Source organism: Doryrhamphus excisus, chromosome 14, assembly GCF_030265055.1.
Source record: "Doryrhamphus excisus isolate RoL2022-K1 chromosome 14, RoL_Dexc_1.0, whole genome shotgun sequence".
Classification (NCBI taxonomy): Eukaryota; Metazoa; Chordata; class Actinopteri; order Syngnathiformes; family Syngnathidae; genus Doryrhamphus; species Doryrhamphus excisus.
Genome location: NC_080479.1, coordinates 9,145,982 through 9,161,647, shown reverse-complemented (window position 1 = coordinate 9,161,647; position 15,666 = coordinate 9,145,982). Strand labels below are relative to the sequence as shown.

Below are 15,666 nucleotides of genomic sequence, written 5' to 3'. Positions count from 1 at the left end.
CTGAGTATTAAGCACACAGCATGGGCATTCTTTTAAAGAGCGAGCTGGAATTACCGATATATAATCTCTGTGATCATCATTTAGTACAGTTCAGAGGCGGTGGTGGGGGGACTGGGAGTGGTGGTGGTGGTGGTGGGGGCTGTCAAAGCCATACAGTGCGAGACATGCAGGATGCAGTAAGTGGGGGGGCCATCTGGAGAAGTCGGGAATCCGCTAACCCGACTAAAGCACATGTTGGCAAAGACCTGATTTATATTGTGAACCTGTCACTCCATGTACTTTTCCCACAGACTATAATAAACGGAAACACGTTTTATTTGCCTTGCATCCACCATAATGTCAAAAAGACTCAGAAAAACGACAAAAAATGGCGTAATACGCATGCCAGGGCAGTCGGCGGCGATGTTAATTTGTACACTAACAAGGTTTACGGCTTTGTGTTTGCGTTTCTTTGTGTATAAATGAAGTTGATGCTTGCGTTGGACACTGGGCCATATTGGGCACCCCCCCTGCTTGACCCTTTGCTGAAACCTGACCCCTCAGGAGCGCTGACCGCCCCTCCGGGCACCTGCCAACCTTTCACCTCGTCACTCGGTGAGCATCTGGAAGGAACGAGGACGTATTCTTTTTTTACACATCAAACACCGTCCTTCCTTCGTTACCGCCCTTTCTAGATCGCGGGGGCCACGATGTATGCACAGCTGGTCTGGACGCAGCCGTCCAGGAAGCGTGTGCTTTACGCATCCCCTGTTGACATTCCCATCCGAATGGCCTTTCACTTTTCACGCACCTGGAATTTTAACTGCGCGGGAGGCGGTTGACGGCCGACTCAGCGTGTTTTTACCGCTGCAGATACGCATCACATGACCTGTTGCGCTGCAAACGCTACGCTTGAATGGAAAGTGACGGCTCGCGACCGCATTCACACGCAATGGACCTTCACCTGCTCACATCATTTGTGGCCAAAAAGCTTTTCCACTGCTCCGATTTATGGCAACAATAACAAGTCACCGTGTGGCGATATGTCATGTTATGCTAGCTTTAAAGTAACACCCGTGTGGCTAAAAGCTACTTTCGTCGGTAAACAGTGGGAATTCCGGGGATAAGGCTGGCATGTTTCTGGTTTTAGCTTGCGGTTAAATCAATATTTGGACATTTGGCTGACCAAGAAACTCAATACTAGCTCTCTCTCTGTCACAAAGTCTGACATTTAGCTTAGCTTAGCGTAGCCGCAAGACTGGAGCTAGCCAAGTAAGACACATGACATCCAAAAATAGCGCAACTTATTTTCCCAAAGATTCAACCAGTATAATAATATTTAGCCGATGCTAAGTAGCTGCGGATCACTTCCACACAGAACCCATTGAAGAAAGTTTCATCATTTTGAGTTTTGTGCAATAAACACATTAAAACCAAGCCAATGTAGGTGAAGACGTTGGAAGCAGTGTAGTATAGTCTAAGACAGTGATTTTCAACCACTGTGCCGCGGCACACTAGTGTACCTTGAGAAACCGTCAGTTGTGCCGTGAGGAATTATCCAATATTACATTTTATAATTAACATTTATTAATCATCATTTGCAAATATTATGTCAATAGCCATGAATATATGGACCCAAATATTCCAATTGCATTTGGTTTATTTGCTCAAACGGAAAGAATTGAACAGGGATGGAATATTCCTTTAACCAATCCGATTGAGGTATCTTGTACCCGCTCAAACGGAAAGTTGTCAGACTGCATTCTTCTTCGTGGTGTTTTTCTTCTTCTGTTGTTTATTGGCGGTTGGCAAGCAGCTTTCATATGCATTACCGTCATCTGTGGAACAGAATCTAAACCCTTCTATACGCCATTCACAAGTCCAGTTTTATTAAAAAAGAAAATATATATATATAAAACATGTCCTGAGTTGAATTATAAAATATTAGCAAGATTGAATTTGATCTTTTCCTGTTTAAATTTATCCCGGGTGCGTTCTTTCAGCGCATGCTCAGATATGACGTAACACGCAGATCCAGACGTTCTTCACTTTTAAAAATGGAGGCCAGCAATCGGCACTGGACTAGGCAAAGTTTGTTTTTGATTCAAACTAAATTTCAAGACTGGACAGACGAAAAACTGGCAATACGGAGTTATTCCAACAAGTGAAAGAATAACTTGGGGAAGTCGGTATCACGTGATGTTGATGTTTACGTTTTACTGGGCATGCCCTATTGACTATTCTGTTTGATTTTCACGGCGCATGTAGACAAGAGATTGGAATATTCCTTTCCATGGATACCATTGTTTCCCAAAAGGTCATTCGGAAAGAGAAAGTGGTCATGTAAAAACGTGGCTACTGTGGAGTGTCTGTGGTGTAAAGACTGGCAGAGCAATGTAATATTGGTCCGTGTGGCAACACCTACCTTGTTCCTCCCATAGACTTATTGATGCACGTGTGAGGTTGTGGTGCATTTTGTAACATTTTTGGTTAGTGGTGTGCCACAAGATTTTTCCAATGTAAAAAACGTGCCGTGGCTCAAAAAAGGTTGAAAAACACTGCTCTAAGAAACAACTCAGCTTTCTTTTATAGCGGTCAAATACTAAGCAGAATTAGGGGGATTTCTTGTGAAATTCAACATTTCAACCTGCCTTATTTCCCAAAACAATTTCTTTCTTTCTTTTTTTTGTCATGGGCCAACATAAGAGGCTCTGTACAAGCTTCACAGTCCATTTTTTTTCATGCCGAACAATGACATAACACTTCATTAACCACAGCATCCAACACATTAGGATGTGTTCATTTGAAATGGAATGAAGCCTTTTCTTTGCCTCAGCTGCAAGATGGCCGCCTTATGCGCCTCAAATCCTCTGAAGCAACATTTATCTGATGGATGCTCTTCCCTTTTCTACCTCGTTTCACACCAGCAATGTGATCAAAACCAGGAAGTTATGTTTTATTAACGCCCGCTGTGGGAAAAGTACAACTGTTCCAGGCTGGAAGAGTAATGTGGAGGAGGTGTTATTGAATAACGGGAGTGCCATTGGATTCTCCTCAAGGGGAATAAAGGGTTAAATACGGGGAGGGAGATGTATTTGATTCCAATGCACAAGAGGGTGAATAATTCATCTTCTTTTTAGAGCCTCGGTGGAAAGTTCACAGCAGAGAAGTTTAGGCAGGCAGAAAGTTGAGATGTCGTCTGTACAAAAGGAGGTTCTCCACTGAAACTGGATAAAAACAAGCCTGACAGCAAGAATTTAGTTCTGTTTTCAACGTTCAATTAACGATCCATAGCGTTGCAATCCGAAGGGGAAATTGCGCTCCAGACAAGAGCAAGAAAACCAATTAATGAACCAATTAGGGGGCGGCACGGCGGTCTAGTGGTTAGCGCGCAGACCTCACAGCTAGGAGACCAGGGTTCAATTCCACCCTCGGCCATCTCTGTGTGGAGTTTGCATGTTCTCCTCGTGCATGCGTGGGTTTTCTCCGGGTACTCCGGTTTCCTCCCACATTCCAAAAACATGCTAGGTTAATTGGCCACTCCAAATTGTCCATAGGTATGAATGTGAGTGTGAATGGTTGTTTGTCTATATGTGCCCTGTGATTGGCTGGCGACCAGTCCAGGGTGTACCCCGCCTCTCGCCCAAAGACAGCTGGGATAGGCTCCAGCACCCCCCGCGACCCTCGTGAGGAAAAGCGGTAGAAAATGAATGAATGAATGAATGAATGAACCAATTAGCGCCTCAGTCTCCTGCGTTGTCAAAATATTTTTAACAGCTGTGGGAGCTGCAGAGCGTTCAGCATCCAGCTGCTTTACCTACCTCTGCATACGCTTTAAAATGTTACACTTTCCCGTGCAGTTATGTACATGAACTCATCAGCGATCGTAACGCTCTGCAAGCTGCATTACAGAGACGGTGGCTAGTTAACTACGGCTTATAATAATAATAATAGAAATATTGAAAAGCAAGTTATATGTCGTATTCTGGTCACTGTTATGTTACATTGACGATACATTAGCTTACATAACATTACATGCATGTTAGGTTCATTGGTTCATTGTCCATAGGAATGGTTGTTTGTCTATATGGCTGGCGACCGGTCCAGGGTGTACCCAAAGACAGCTGGGATAGGCTCCAGCATACCCCCAATGAGGAAAATGGAAGGATGGAGGGTCTGGACCAATTAACGGCGATAAACAAAGAATGACTGTAATTGCATCAGGACCAGGCTGATCATCATAACTCACGCAGAACAATTGCAATTTCCTAGGCTTTTTTTTTCTTTTTCTGGGCTCCAAAAACAAAACAAACGCTTGAAACGATCCAGTTTTCCAGTTGAAAAAGGTACCACTAGCACACCCACCCCCCCCTTAATGATTAAACATGCCACGCTGCTCCGTGACCAACGCCGGGCGAGCTTGTTTAAATGCAAAGCACTCTGTAATTACTTTGTAGAATCAATCAGCGACGTATTGATGTGTGCCCCGGATCATTTCTCCGATCATGCACAACAGGCAACTTTTTCAACTCATCTGGCGGAAGAGGATTTCGGATGCAGTGAGATATTCCGAGGAGTCAATGAGCGGAGGTGGTGCGGCTACCGTCACGACGTGAGCAGATAAGACCCGGTGTGTCCATTCTATCCGGTCTAGACGTGTACGGCGCTACAATGCAGCGATGACCCACATTAATACGTCTATAATCAATGCCTGACCTATGAGGAAAATGGTGCAGTCCAGTTGGGAATGTCCCGAGGGGAACTTTTGTAGCTAATTAGTTCCACTGTCAATAATGCTAATGCAAAAGGGCATTGAGGACAGATAAGAAGGTAGAGGCGAGGGGACGTCATCACGCTTTGTTAGTGGCTTTTTACACTGACAACAAGCATCGGATCACACACACATTGTTGTCTGTGCGTGCGCACGACACGCGCCGTGAAGATAATACATAACGGCGTCCCATAAAGGTCAACAAACAAAGCACGAGCGGGACAAACGTGGCGGTGTGATGGGATTCATTAGGACAGCATGGAGAGTTGAAGGGGGGGGGGGGGTTGGAAGGAGATGCATTCCTGCATCCGGCGTCCTACAAACAGGTGTGCGTCTTTAAAGAGGGCGCGCGGGGGCGAGGAGACAAGTGCGAAGCTCACATGCTTCAGCCTGGTCACACTTGACCACACTCTGACCTTTGCACCCGTACCCGAGCAGCCTGAGACGTCGTTACTTTAAAAAAAAGAAAAAGAAAAAAAGAATGAGCTCCCACAAGTGTTGTCCAATCAAACAGAAACGTCGTCTCCCACAATTAAGCTTGTCAAAAACGTTCAGGCGGCCCCCCCTGCTTGGAATCGGGGACCCCTGATGAACTTTAACACCACGCCCTGATGAGTCTATTTTTGACACGTGGTCACCTCAGCTGTCTGAGAAGTCCTTTGTAAAGTCCTTACACAAAGTTTGTCCTCAAACATGAAGCATTACGTTGACTGACTGCACACTCTACTTATACTCAGTATTTTTTAATAATAATTTTTAAAAAACTGACAAAACAAAAAGCTAAAATGTATGTTTTTTTCCCCCTCCAACAGAGGTCACACACATCGCACTTCCACCTGAACTCTGCACGGATACAGTGACACATTTTAGTCACTCAACCCGTCTCATGAACGCAGCGCTCAGGAAACAGAGGCTTCCTGTTTTGGAGTCCTTTGTTATCTCTCTCTCGCTTGCTTTACAGACTTGAGACTGAATCCGTGTCCACACATTGACGCCATTAATATTGACATAGGGAGTAAGATGGACGGGCTGTGCTGCTACACAAAAACCCTTCAAGTCCCTTCATGATCCTTGTGGGTCGCCGCTCCGACACTCGCCCCCTCTTGTGGGACCGCCTGTGATGTGTTTGCGAGGTTGAAGGTGTTGGGGGATTGAGGAAAAGTCCGGAGAAGCAACAGCTGGATTTAATGCAGCATTAAGGTCACTGCTTGTTCAAGCTGCACCTGCAAATCCCCCCCAATTTCACCCCTTTTCTTGTCTTTTCTCTGTAGTGCTCTCCTCTTTCGTCCCTTTTCCTTTCATTCCTGACCTTTGAGCTTACTAACACACGTGTCCTAACATTTTTTTGGATGTCTTTATGTGTCTCCATATCAAGGCCTCGCCCGCCCGCCTGCCTGCCTGCCTGCCTGCCTGCTTGGTCCGCTTACAGGCTGCTTCATGGTGTCTGCCAAGCCCTCTCGGCTGGAGCGCAGGTTTTCTGAGTACTGGAACGGAACCCGAGCTGGCAGCAGCAGACGTGCGCTCAAGGGGAGCCAGCGCCACTCTTGTCAATGTGGGACACTGTGGTCCACATAATAAGACATGCAGGGCGCAATGATGCATGTCACGAGTGGAGGGGATTCCACTCGCATACAAATCATTCTCTATATGAATCATTTTTGGAATGTGGGAGGAAACAGGTCAACCTTTGGAAAAACACATTTCAGCAGTAGGTTTGGTGTTCAATTTTTCTGCATGCTTTGAATGAGAAAACGTAGTGCCATCTGGTGGACAAAATCAGTACCAACAAAAGAAATCTTGATCGATACCTTCAAGGACTGGTTTCCTTTTTTCCTATAAAAAATTGGATTCTCAATTGTGTCATTTTTTTGTAAGTTTTAGCCTTTTTAAAAAAAAAATCCAAAATATCCTCACTCAACACAGTCAAAATGCAGTGAGAATAAAACATTAAGCAGGATCTTCATTCATTCATTTTCTACAGCTTTTCTTCACGAGGGTCGCGGGGGTGCTGGAGCCTATCCCAGCTGTCTTCGCACGAGAAGCGGGGTACACCCTGGACTTTTAAGGGGTAAATAGAACAAACAGCTGCACCACTCTGTTAAGCAACTTACACTAATAACGCTGGTGCAGACAAACGTAAACACCAACATCCTAAGAATAACTCTCTGTGTTCCCCAAAGCGTCATGATTATTTCTGCTTGGTGCTTTGCTGCTCCCGATCCCCAATTAAACCAAGAATGTTTACGTTTCCGACCACTCCTTAGGTCACCCAGTGCCCCCCGCACCTGGACCGTTTAACATCACCAAGATCTGATTTGAACTGTGCTGCTGATGACCCTTAATGGAATTTCTTGTTGGATTTCTCTCTGGGGAATCACATTAGGAATGGCTTGAAGCTAGATTTAATGGTAAACACATTTACCAAATGACTTTTCTAAATGAAGGGGCTGATGCAGAGATAATGTTAGAGGTGTTAAAAGATGGTGGTGGTGGTGGTGGTGGTGGTGGTGGGGTGTAATTGGAATGAATAGCTTTTTCTCTGTAACAGTTGGTGCTGGGGTTGTTCTGTCCGACGATAATCTTGCGCAGCAATCATAATTTTGCAGTTCTAATCATCATAACATTAGCCTTATGGCAAAAGACATGATAGCTGCTCATTGACAATATCTTTGTTTGTTTGTACAACATAACTAAAACATTGTGACAAGTATAGAACAAACTAAACTATTATTCCCACTTGCCCAGGTGCCATTAGGCCAGGTTAGAGTTACACTCCATTCTTGCCTACCTTATAATAAGAGGAGGGGAAAAATACACACCAAAATGTTCTTAATCTTCAAATGAGATGGGTGTCAACTGATATCTGTGGGGCAACGGGGGGATTAATCCGTTTTTATTAATATTATTAATATATTTTATGAATATAATTTCTTGACAGAATTTTGTTTCTGCTATTGAACTTCTCATTACGTGTAGTGTTTTAACTAATGTTAAATGTGGCGCGTTTTTGCCTCTAAAAGCGCTTCTGTGTGACAAAAGAGCGATTCAGCCCATTTAACTACATTACCCAAGATACCTTGCGGTTATTTGCGTCATCCCTCTGCGCTAAGCTGAGTTGGCCATTAGCAAGAGGTAAGCAAACCATCCGAGTTCTATCACCATTATTTAAAAATAACAAACAAATAATTAAATGCAATTTAATATTGGGAAACCTTTCAAGCAACGTGTGTTTTATTGTTGGCTGTGTTGTTCGCCATTATTGTCGCTTTTTGGTGCCAAATAAATGTATCAGTGGCTATGCTAATGCTAGGCTAGCTGTAGACGCGAACACGTATCTTTTGGAGCATCCATCACTATGCTAACGCTAAACTAACTGTGGACATAAACATTAATACCTTCTCGTTTCCTCCCAGGCCGTCTACTGTCATCATGACCAAACTTCTGGAGTGGTTGTTCGGCGTTTCTGTCGTCTTGGCCGTCTGGGCTGTGGTGGCTTTCGACCTGTTGGACTTGAAAGTGCCGCAGCCTTACAGAGAGGTTGCCTGGCCCATGCCGCTGTACCTGCTGGTGTCCTTCGGCTGCTACTCCCTGGCCACGGTGGGCTACCGGGTGGCCACTTTTAATGACTGTGAGGAGGCTGCAAAGGAGCTGCAGAGTCAGATAAAAGAAGCCAAAGAGGACCTTAAGAGGAAAGGATTGAAGATGTAGAACATTGCAAGAACTATGTACCTATTTTTGTAAACATCTGGATATGTATTTTATATTGTAGTGACATGAGATTGTGTGCAACTAATTTCAGTGATTTGCACCCACTAAATGTGATGCTGTTACTCATCTATCTATGAAACACATTCTTACATGTTGGTCACTGATGGTAAATTAACATTCTTCTGTCCTGATTCAAATGTGTGCCCTGCAGGAAGTGGATTAAATTATTTTTATAATTTTTTTCTCAAATATGGGGGGAAGGAAACCCATGTAGTATGGACATGTACTAGTTAGCTGAATAAACCGTACATACAAACAACCATTCACACTCACATTCATACCTATGGACAATTTGGAGTCACCAGCTAACCTAACATGGATGTTTTTGGAACGTGGCAGGACACCAGTGTACCCGGAGAAAACCCAATGCACATATTAATGGTGAAAACCTGTCATACAAACCCATAAGCTTCATGCTGTGCACACCTACAGTCGTCAATGACACGAAGATTAGGTTTCATGGTGGTTTCCTGTCAGAAATGGTTAGCTAAAAATGTACAGTGTCGCTAATCTAATGTTGGCTGGCACTTCTTTTGCCTATGTTCATTTTCCCCTGCTGTGCATAAACAAAGCATAGCCCGGCCAAATTCATCATTACGCTGGTTCAAACGCTCCTGTAACTTAAGAAGAAATGCAAAAAAAAAGAAGCCGTTGTTGGCAGTGTGATGTTTTTGGCTGGTGGTGCTCCCCCCACTGCCGTGCCTTTACTCCCCCCTCCCGCCCTGCCAATGTCTGCAAGCTGTTGCCCGAGCAGACGGCATGAAAGGCAACCTGTTATTTACCAGCAAAATCTCCCACTCTGGCAATTACACCAAAGGCCTCCCTTGGTAGGCAGAGATGTTCTCCACTTGTCGCCACATGTGAAATATTTCTTCTTTGTCATCGCTACGGGTTGACTTTGAAGACATCCGTCTGTTACGTGCCTTTTTTTGTTGCAAGTCTGGGTATAAATCAGATAAGAGGCAACGTGTCACAGGCCTTATGTGGTGTGTGTGTGAACAGTCCCCCATGCTATATGTGCTACACATGCTTCAGGCCAGACTCAATACAACATACTGTAATGTTGGCGGAATCATGATGAGGATGACTGTGTATAAATCAGCCTTTTTTGGAATCTACAAAACAGGCTATGGTGTACCATGAAATTTTATTTGCCGTTATTTGATGTTTTTGTCATGGCAATTGGAGCGACCGGAGCAAGAAGAAACACAGAAAAGAAGAAGAGAAACTGGGGGGGGGCAGTAGAGAGAGAGACAAAAACAGCAGCAACAAGAATTCCCATAACAACAACAGTGACAAACAAAACAGTTAAATGTCAATGATGGCTAAGGGTCACAATGGAGATGATATCGGTGAAATGAAACAGTCCAACTTACCAGTAGCAATAGTAACAATTAAAACTGCAAGCAGTGATGAGCGGGCTCGAGCACCCCGACGCGGTCGGGGGTACGCGCGGGTCGGGGGTACACGCGGGTCGGGGGCGCGCGCATGTTCGGACGGGCGCGCGGACGCACCATACGAAAAACCGCAACGATGGGATAAGCGGTAAGGGAGTTACGGCACTTGCAATTTTCCGCCCGGAGGGGGCGATGCCGGCGGCGAGGCTGGTGCGCGGTCACGTCCCGTCCGGCGCCCCGAACCGCCATAAAAAAATTCACGACGATCGGACCGTGCGGTAGGTACTTGCGGCGGATATACGTTTCCGCCTGTGGGTGGCGCTATACAGTCTATGCGTCCACACGGTAACGGACCGGAAGGGTACCCCGAACCACCAGAAAAAATTAGGTGCCGATCCGACCGTGCGGAAGGAAGTTACGGCAGATATACATTTCCACCAGTTGGTGGCGCTATAGCGTATGTACACACACTGTCATAGACCAAAGGGTACCCCGAACCACCAGAAAAAAATTCGGGCAGATCCGACCATGTGGGAGGAAGTTACGGCCGATATACATTTCCACCAGTTGGTGGCGCTCTAGAGTCTATGGACACGCAGATTCAAAGAGTGGAGGGTGACCCGACCGACCCAAAAAAATTTAGAGACGATCCGACCATGTGGAAGGAAGTTACGGCTATATACATTTCCACCAGTTGGTGGCGCTATAGAGTCTATGTATACACACAGTCATAGACCAGAGGGTACCCCGAACCACCAGAAAAAAATTCGGGCAGATCCGACCATGTGGGAGAAAGTTACGGCAGATCTAAATTTCCACCAGTTGGTGGTGCTATACAGTCTATGTACACACACAATCATAGACCAGAGGGTACCCCAAACCACCAGAAAAAATTTGGGGCCGATGCGACCATGTGGAAGGAAGTTACAGCTGATATACATTTCCACCAGTTGGTGGCGCTATAGTGTATGTACACACACAGTCATAGACCAGAGGGTACCCCAAACCACCAGAAAAAAATTTGGGCAGATCGGACCAAGTGGGAGGAAGTGACGGCAGATATACATTTTCACCAGTTGGTGGCGCTATAGAGTCTATGTACACACCCAGTCATAGACTGGAGGGTATCCCAAACCACCAGAAAAAATTTGGGTCAGATCCGACCATGTGGAAGGAAGTTACAGCTGATATACATTGCCACCAATAGGTGGTGCTATACAGTCTATGTACACACAGTATAACAGACCAGAGATTGACCCAACACACCAAAAAAAATTTCAAGACAATCTGACCATGAATCAGGAAGTTATGGCAGATATACATTTCCACCAGTTGGTGGCGCTATAGAGTCCATATACACACACAGTCACAGACTGGAGGGTGATCGAACCCACCCAAAAAAATTAGGAGACGATCCGACCATGCGTGAGGAAGTTACAGCAGATATACATTTCCACCAGTTGGTGGCGCTGTGTTTTGAACATGGGTTCTGGAGCGTTAGGTGCGTCCTGTCATGATAGACTTCTCCACCGAAAATCATAGTGATACGTGCAACGGGTGGCGAGGGATAATGAATTGAAACTTCTAGGTGGCGCTAGTGTGTCAATTTAGATTGGTGTCACATGGGAGCACCACCAGGGCGCTCAGGCCTGGATTCTGACCTTACGTGTAAGATTTCAGCAGCCTGTGACCTTCTGCGGGCGAAATATGAGCCTTCGATGGTCAATGGCGAAGGCTGACCATTCGCCGTGGCCACGCCCACCACATGTGCTTTACACACATCACAGTCCATCAACTGACATCATCAGTCTGTCAGTCAAACTGTGTATTGACTTTGATGTACATTGCTTCAAGGCAAGGCCAGACACCAGGCAGGGCCAGATAAGGTAAAAGTTAAGGTTAAAGTAAAAGTTTGGTGGCGTGCCACGCCCACATCCTAAGTAGCAGCCCAAAATCCTTCGCAATTTAACGTGGGCCATCCGTCTAGTGTCCGTTGATGCTACAACGGACTCATTCGGTCAAACCCCCTAGGAGGAGTTCGTCGAGATACGACCCCTACATCCTCCCCCAAATGGCCGCCGCCACCTAAAATGGCCGACTTCCTGTTGGTTTTTGAACATGGGTTCTTGAGACTTTTTTGTGCGTCCTGTCACGAGTGATGTCTCCTCCGAAAATCATGCCCATACGTGCAACGGGAGGCGAGGGATAATTATTTTAAAACTTGTAGGTGGCGCTAGTGAGTCAATTTGGCTTGGTTTCAAATGGGGGCCCCACCAGGGCCCTCAGGCCTGGAATCTGCCCCCCCTTATGAGTTTTCAAGCACATGCGACCTTCTGCGGGCGAATGATGACCCTTTCTTTGTAAACGGCGAGGCCTGAGCATTCGCCGCCAGGCCACGCCCACCACGTGAGCTTTTCCTGCATCATGGTCCATCAACAGGCTTCACCAGGCTGTCAGGCAGTGACCTTGTGACCTCGGTGTTCATCTGATGAATCTCCTGCCAGAAAAGGCCTCATGTAGATGACACGCCTTTAGCCTGTCGCCAATAGGTGGCGCTGCGACGAAATCAGGAAGTGACCTACGGGGACCTTCGGGGCGGGGCCATGATCACATGTACCAAGTATGATGAAGATCTGACCATGTGGAGGCAAGTTATTCACGTCTACAGTTACGCTCAGCGTGCAAGGCCCGGGCAGATGAAAAAGGGCAAAATTTGGGGGCGTGCCACGCCCACATCGTACGGAATATCCCAAAATCCTTCGCAATTTAACGTCGGCCAGCCGTCTAGTGTCCGTTGATGCAACAACGGACTCATTCGGTCAAACCCCCTAGGAGGAGTTCGTCGAGATACGACCCCAACTTCTGGCCCGAAAAAGGCCGGCGCCATCCAAAATGGCCGACTTCCTGTTCGTTTTACAATATGGGTTCTTGAGACTTTTTGGTCCGTCCTGTCACGGTAGACGTCTCCACAAAGTTTCGTGACGATAGGTGAAACTGGTGTCGGGGGCCAATTTTTTCAAAAATAAAAGGTGGCGCTAGAGAGTCAATTTTGGAACATTGTTTTCGGGACCCCCACCAGATCGAAATTTTCGGCAGACCTGACGCGCTTGCAAAATTTGGTGAGTTTTCGGGCATGTTCAGGCCCTCAAAAAGGCCGTCGAATCGGCAGAATAATAATAATAATAATAATAATTAAAACTGCAAGCAGTGATGAGCGGGCTCGAGCACCCCGACGCGGTCGGGGGTACGCGCGGGTCGGGGGTATACGCGGGTCGGGGGCGCGCGCATGTTCGGACGGGCGCGCGGACGCACCGTACGAAAAACCGCAACGATGGGATAAGCGGTAAGGGAGTTACGGCACTTGCAATTTTCCGCCCGGAGGGGGCGACGCCGGCGGCGAGGCTGGTGCGCGGTCACGTCCCGTCCGGCGCCCCGAACCGCCATAAAAAAATTCACGACGATTGGACCGTGCGGTAGGTACTTGCGGCGGATATACGTTTCCGCCTGTGGGTGGCGCTATACAGTCTATGCGTCCACACAGTAACGGACCGGAGGGTACCCCGAACCACCAGAAAAAATTAGGTGCCGATCCGACCGTGCGGAAGGAAGTTACGGCTGATATACATTTCCACCAGTTGGTGGCGCTATAGCGTATGTACACACACTGTCATAGACCAAAGGGTACCCCGAACCACCAGAAAAAAATTCGGGCAGATCCGACCATGTGGGAGGAAGTTACGGCAGATATACATTTCCACCAGTTGGTGGCGCTCTAGAGTCTATGGACACGCAGATTCAAAGAGTGGAGGGTGACCCGACCGACCCAAAAAAATTTAGAGACGATCCGACCATTTGGAAGGAAGTTACGGCTATATACATTTCCACCAGTTGGTGGCGCTATAGAGTCTATGTATACACACAGTCATAGACCAGAGGGTACCCCGAACCACCAGAAAAAATTTGGGACCGATCCGACCATGTGGAAGGAAGTTACAGCTGATATACATTTCCACCAGTTGGTGGCGCTATACAGTCTATGGAGACGCAGATTCAAAGAGTGGAGGGTGACCCGACCGACCCAAAAAAATTTTAGAGACGATCCGACCATGTGGAAGGAAGTTACGGCTATATACATTTCCACCAGTTGATGGCGCTATAGAGTCGATGTACACAAAGAGTCATAGACCAGAGGGTACCCCAAACCACCAGAAAAAATTTGGGACCGATCCGACCATGTGGAAGGAAGTTACGGCAGATATACATTTTCACCAGTTGGTGGCGCTATAGAGTCTACGTACACCCACAGTCATAGACCAGAGGGTACCCCAAACCACCAGAAAAAATGTGGGGCCGATCCGACCATGTGGAAGGAAGTTACAGCTGTTATACATTTCTACCAGTTGGTGGCGCTATAGCGTATGTACACACACTGTCATAGACCAGAGGGTACCCTGAACCACTGGAAAAAAATTCGGGCAGATCCGACCATGTGGGAGGAAGTTACGGCAGATATACATTTCCACCAGTTGGTGGCGCTATACAGTCTATGGACACGCAGATTCAAAGTGTGGAGGGTGACCCGACCGACCAAAAAAAATTTAGAGACGATCGGACCATGTGGAAGGAAGTTACAGCTATATACATTTCCACCAGTTGGTGGCGCTATAGAGTCTATGTACACAAAGAGTCATAGACCAGAGGGTACCCCAAACCACCAGAAAAAATTTGGGACCGATCCGACCATGTGGAAGGAAGTTACGGCAGATATACATTTTCACCAGTTGGTGGCGCTATAGAGTCTATGGACACGCAGATTCAAAGTGTGGAGGGTGACCCGACCGACCAAAAAAAATTTAGAGACGATCGGACCATGTGGAAGGAAGTTACAGCTATATACATTTCCACCAGTTGGTGGCGCTATAGAGTCTATGTACACACACAGTCATAGACCAGAGGGTACCCCAAACCACCAGAAAAAATTTGGGGCCGATGCGACCATGTGGAAGGAAGTTACAGTTGATATACATTTCCACCAGTTGGTGGCGCTATAGTGTATGTACACACACAGTCATAGACCAGAGGGTACCCCAAACCACCAGAAAAAAATTTGGGCAGATCGGACCAAGTGGGAGGAAGTGACGGCAGATATACATTTTCACCAGTTGGTGGCGCTATAGAGTCTATGTACACACCCAGTCATAGACTGGAGGGTATCCCAAACCACCAGAAAAAATTGGGGGCAGATCCGACCATGTGGAAGGAAGTTACAGCTGATATACATTGCCACCAATAGGTGGTGCTATACAGTCTATGTACACACAGTATAACAGACCAGAGATTGACCCAACACACCAAAAAAAATTTCAAGACAATCTGACCATGAATCAGGAAGTTAATGCAGATATACATTTCCACCAGTTGGTGGCGCCATAGAGTCCATATACACACACAGTGACAGACTGGAGGGTGACCGAACCCACCCAAAAAAATTTGGAGACGATCCGACCATGCGTGAGGAAGTTACAGCAGATATACATTTCCACCAGTTGGTGGCGCTGTGTTTTGAACATGGGTTCTGGAGCGTTAGGTGCGTCCTGTCATGATAGACTTCTCCACCGAAAATCATAGTGATACGTGCAACGGGTGGCGAGGGATAATGAATTGAAACTTCTAGGTGGCGCTAGTGTGTCAATTTAGATTGGTGTCACATGGGAGCACCACCAGGGCGCTCAGGCCTGGATTCTGACCTTA

General features: G+C 46.6%; 1 protein-coding gene across 1 annotated transcript; it reads left to right on the top strand.

Annotated features, from left to right (window-relative positions):
• Positions 1–7,772: 7,772 nt before the first annotated feature.
• dpm3 (dolichyl-phosphate mannosyltransferase subunit 3, regulatory) lies at positions 7,773–9,610 on the top strand. Its single transcript, XM_058046959.1, has 2 exons — positions 7,773–7,882; positions 8,164–9,610. Exon 2 carries the CDS (start codon positions 8,180–8,182, stop codon positions 8,456–8,458), a length of 279 nt encoding a protein of 92 aa, XP_057902942.1. The 5' UTR covers positions 7,773–7,882; positions 8,164–8,179; the 3' UTR covers positions 8,459–9,610.
• The last annotated feature ends 6,056 nt before the right edge of the window (positions 9,611–15,666 follow it).

What these genes read in the sequence shown, in the direction of transcription:
- dpm3 (XM_058046959.1), top strand. Translation starts at nt 8,180, where the DNA reads ATGACCAAACTTCTGGAGTGGTTGTTCGGCGTTTCTGTCGTCTTGGCC.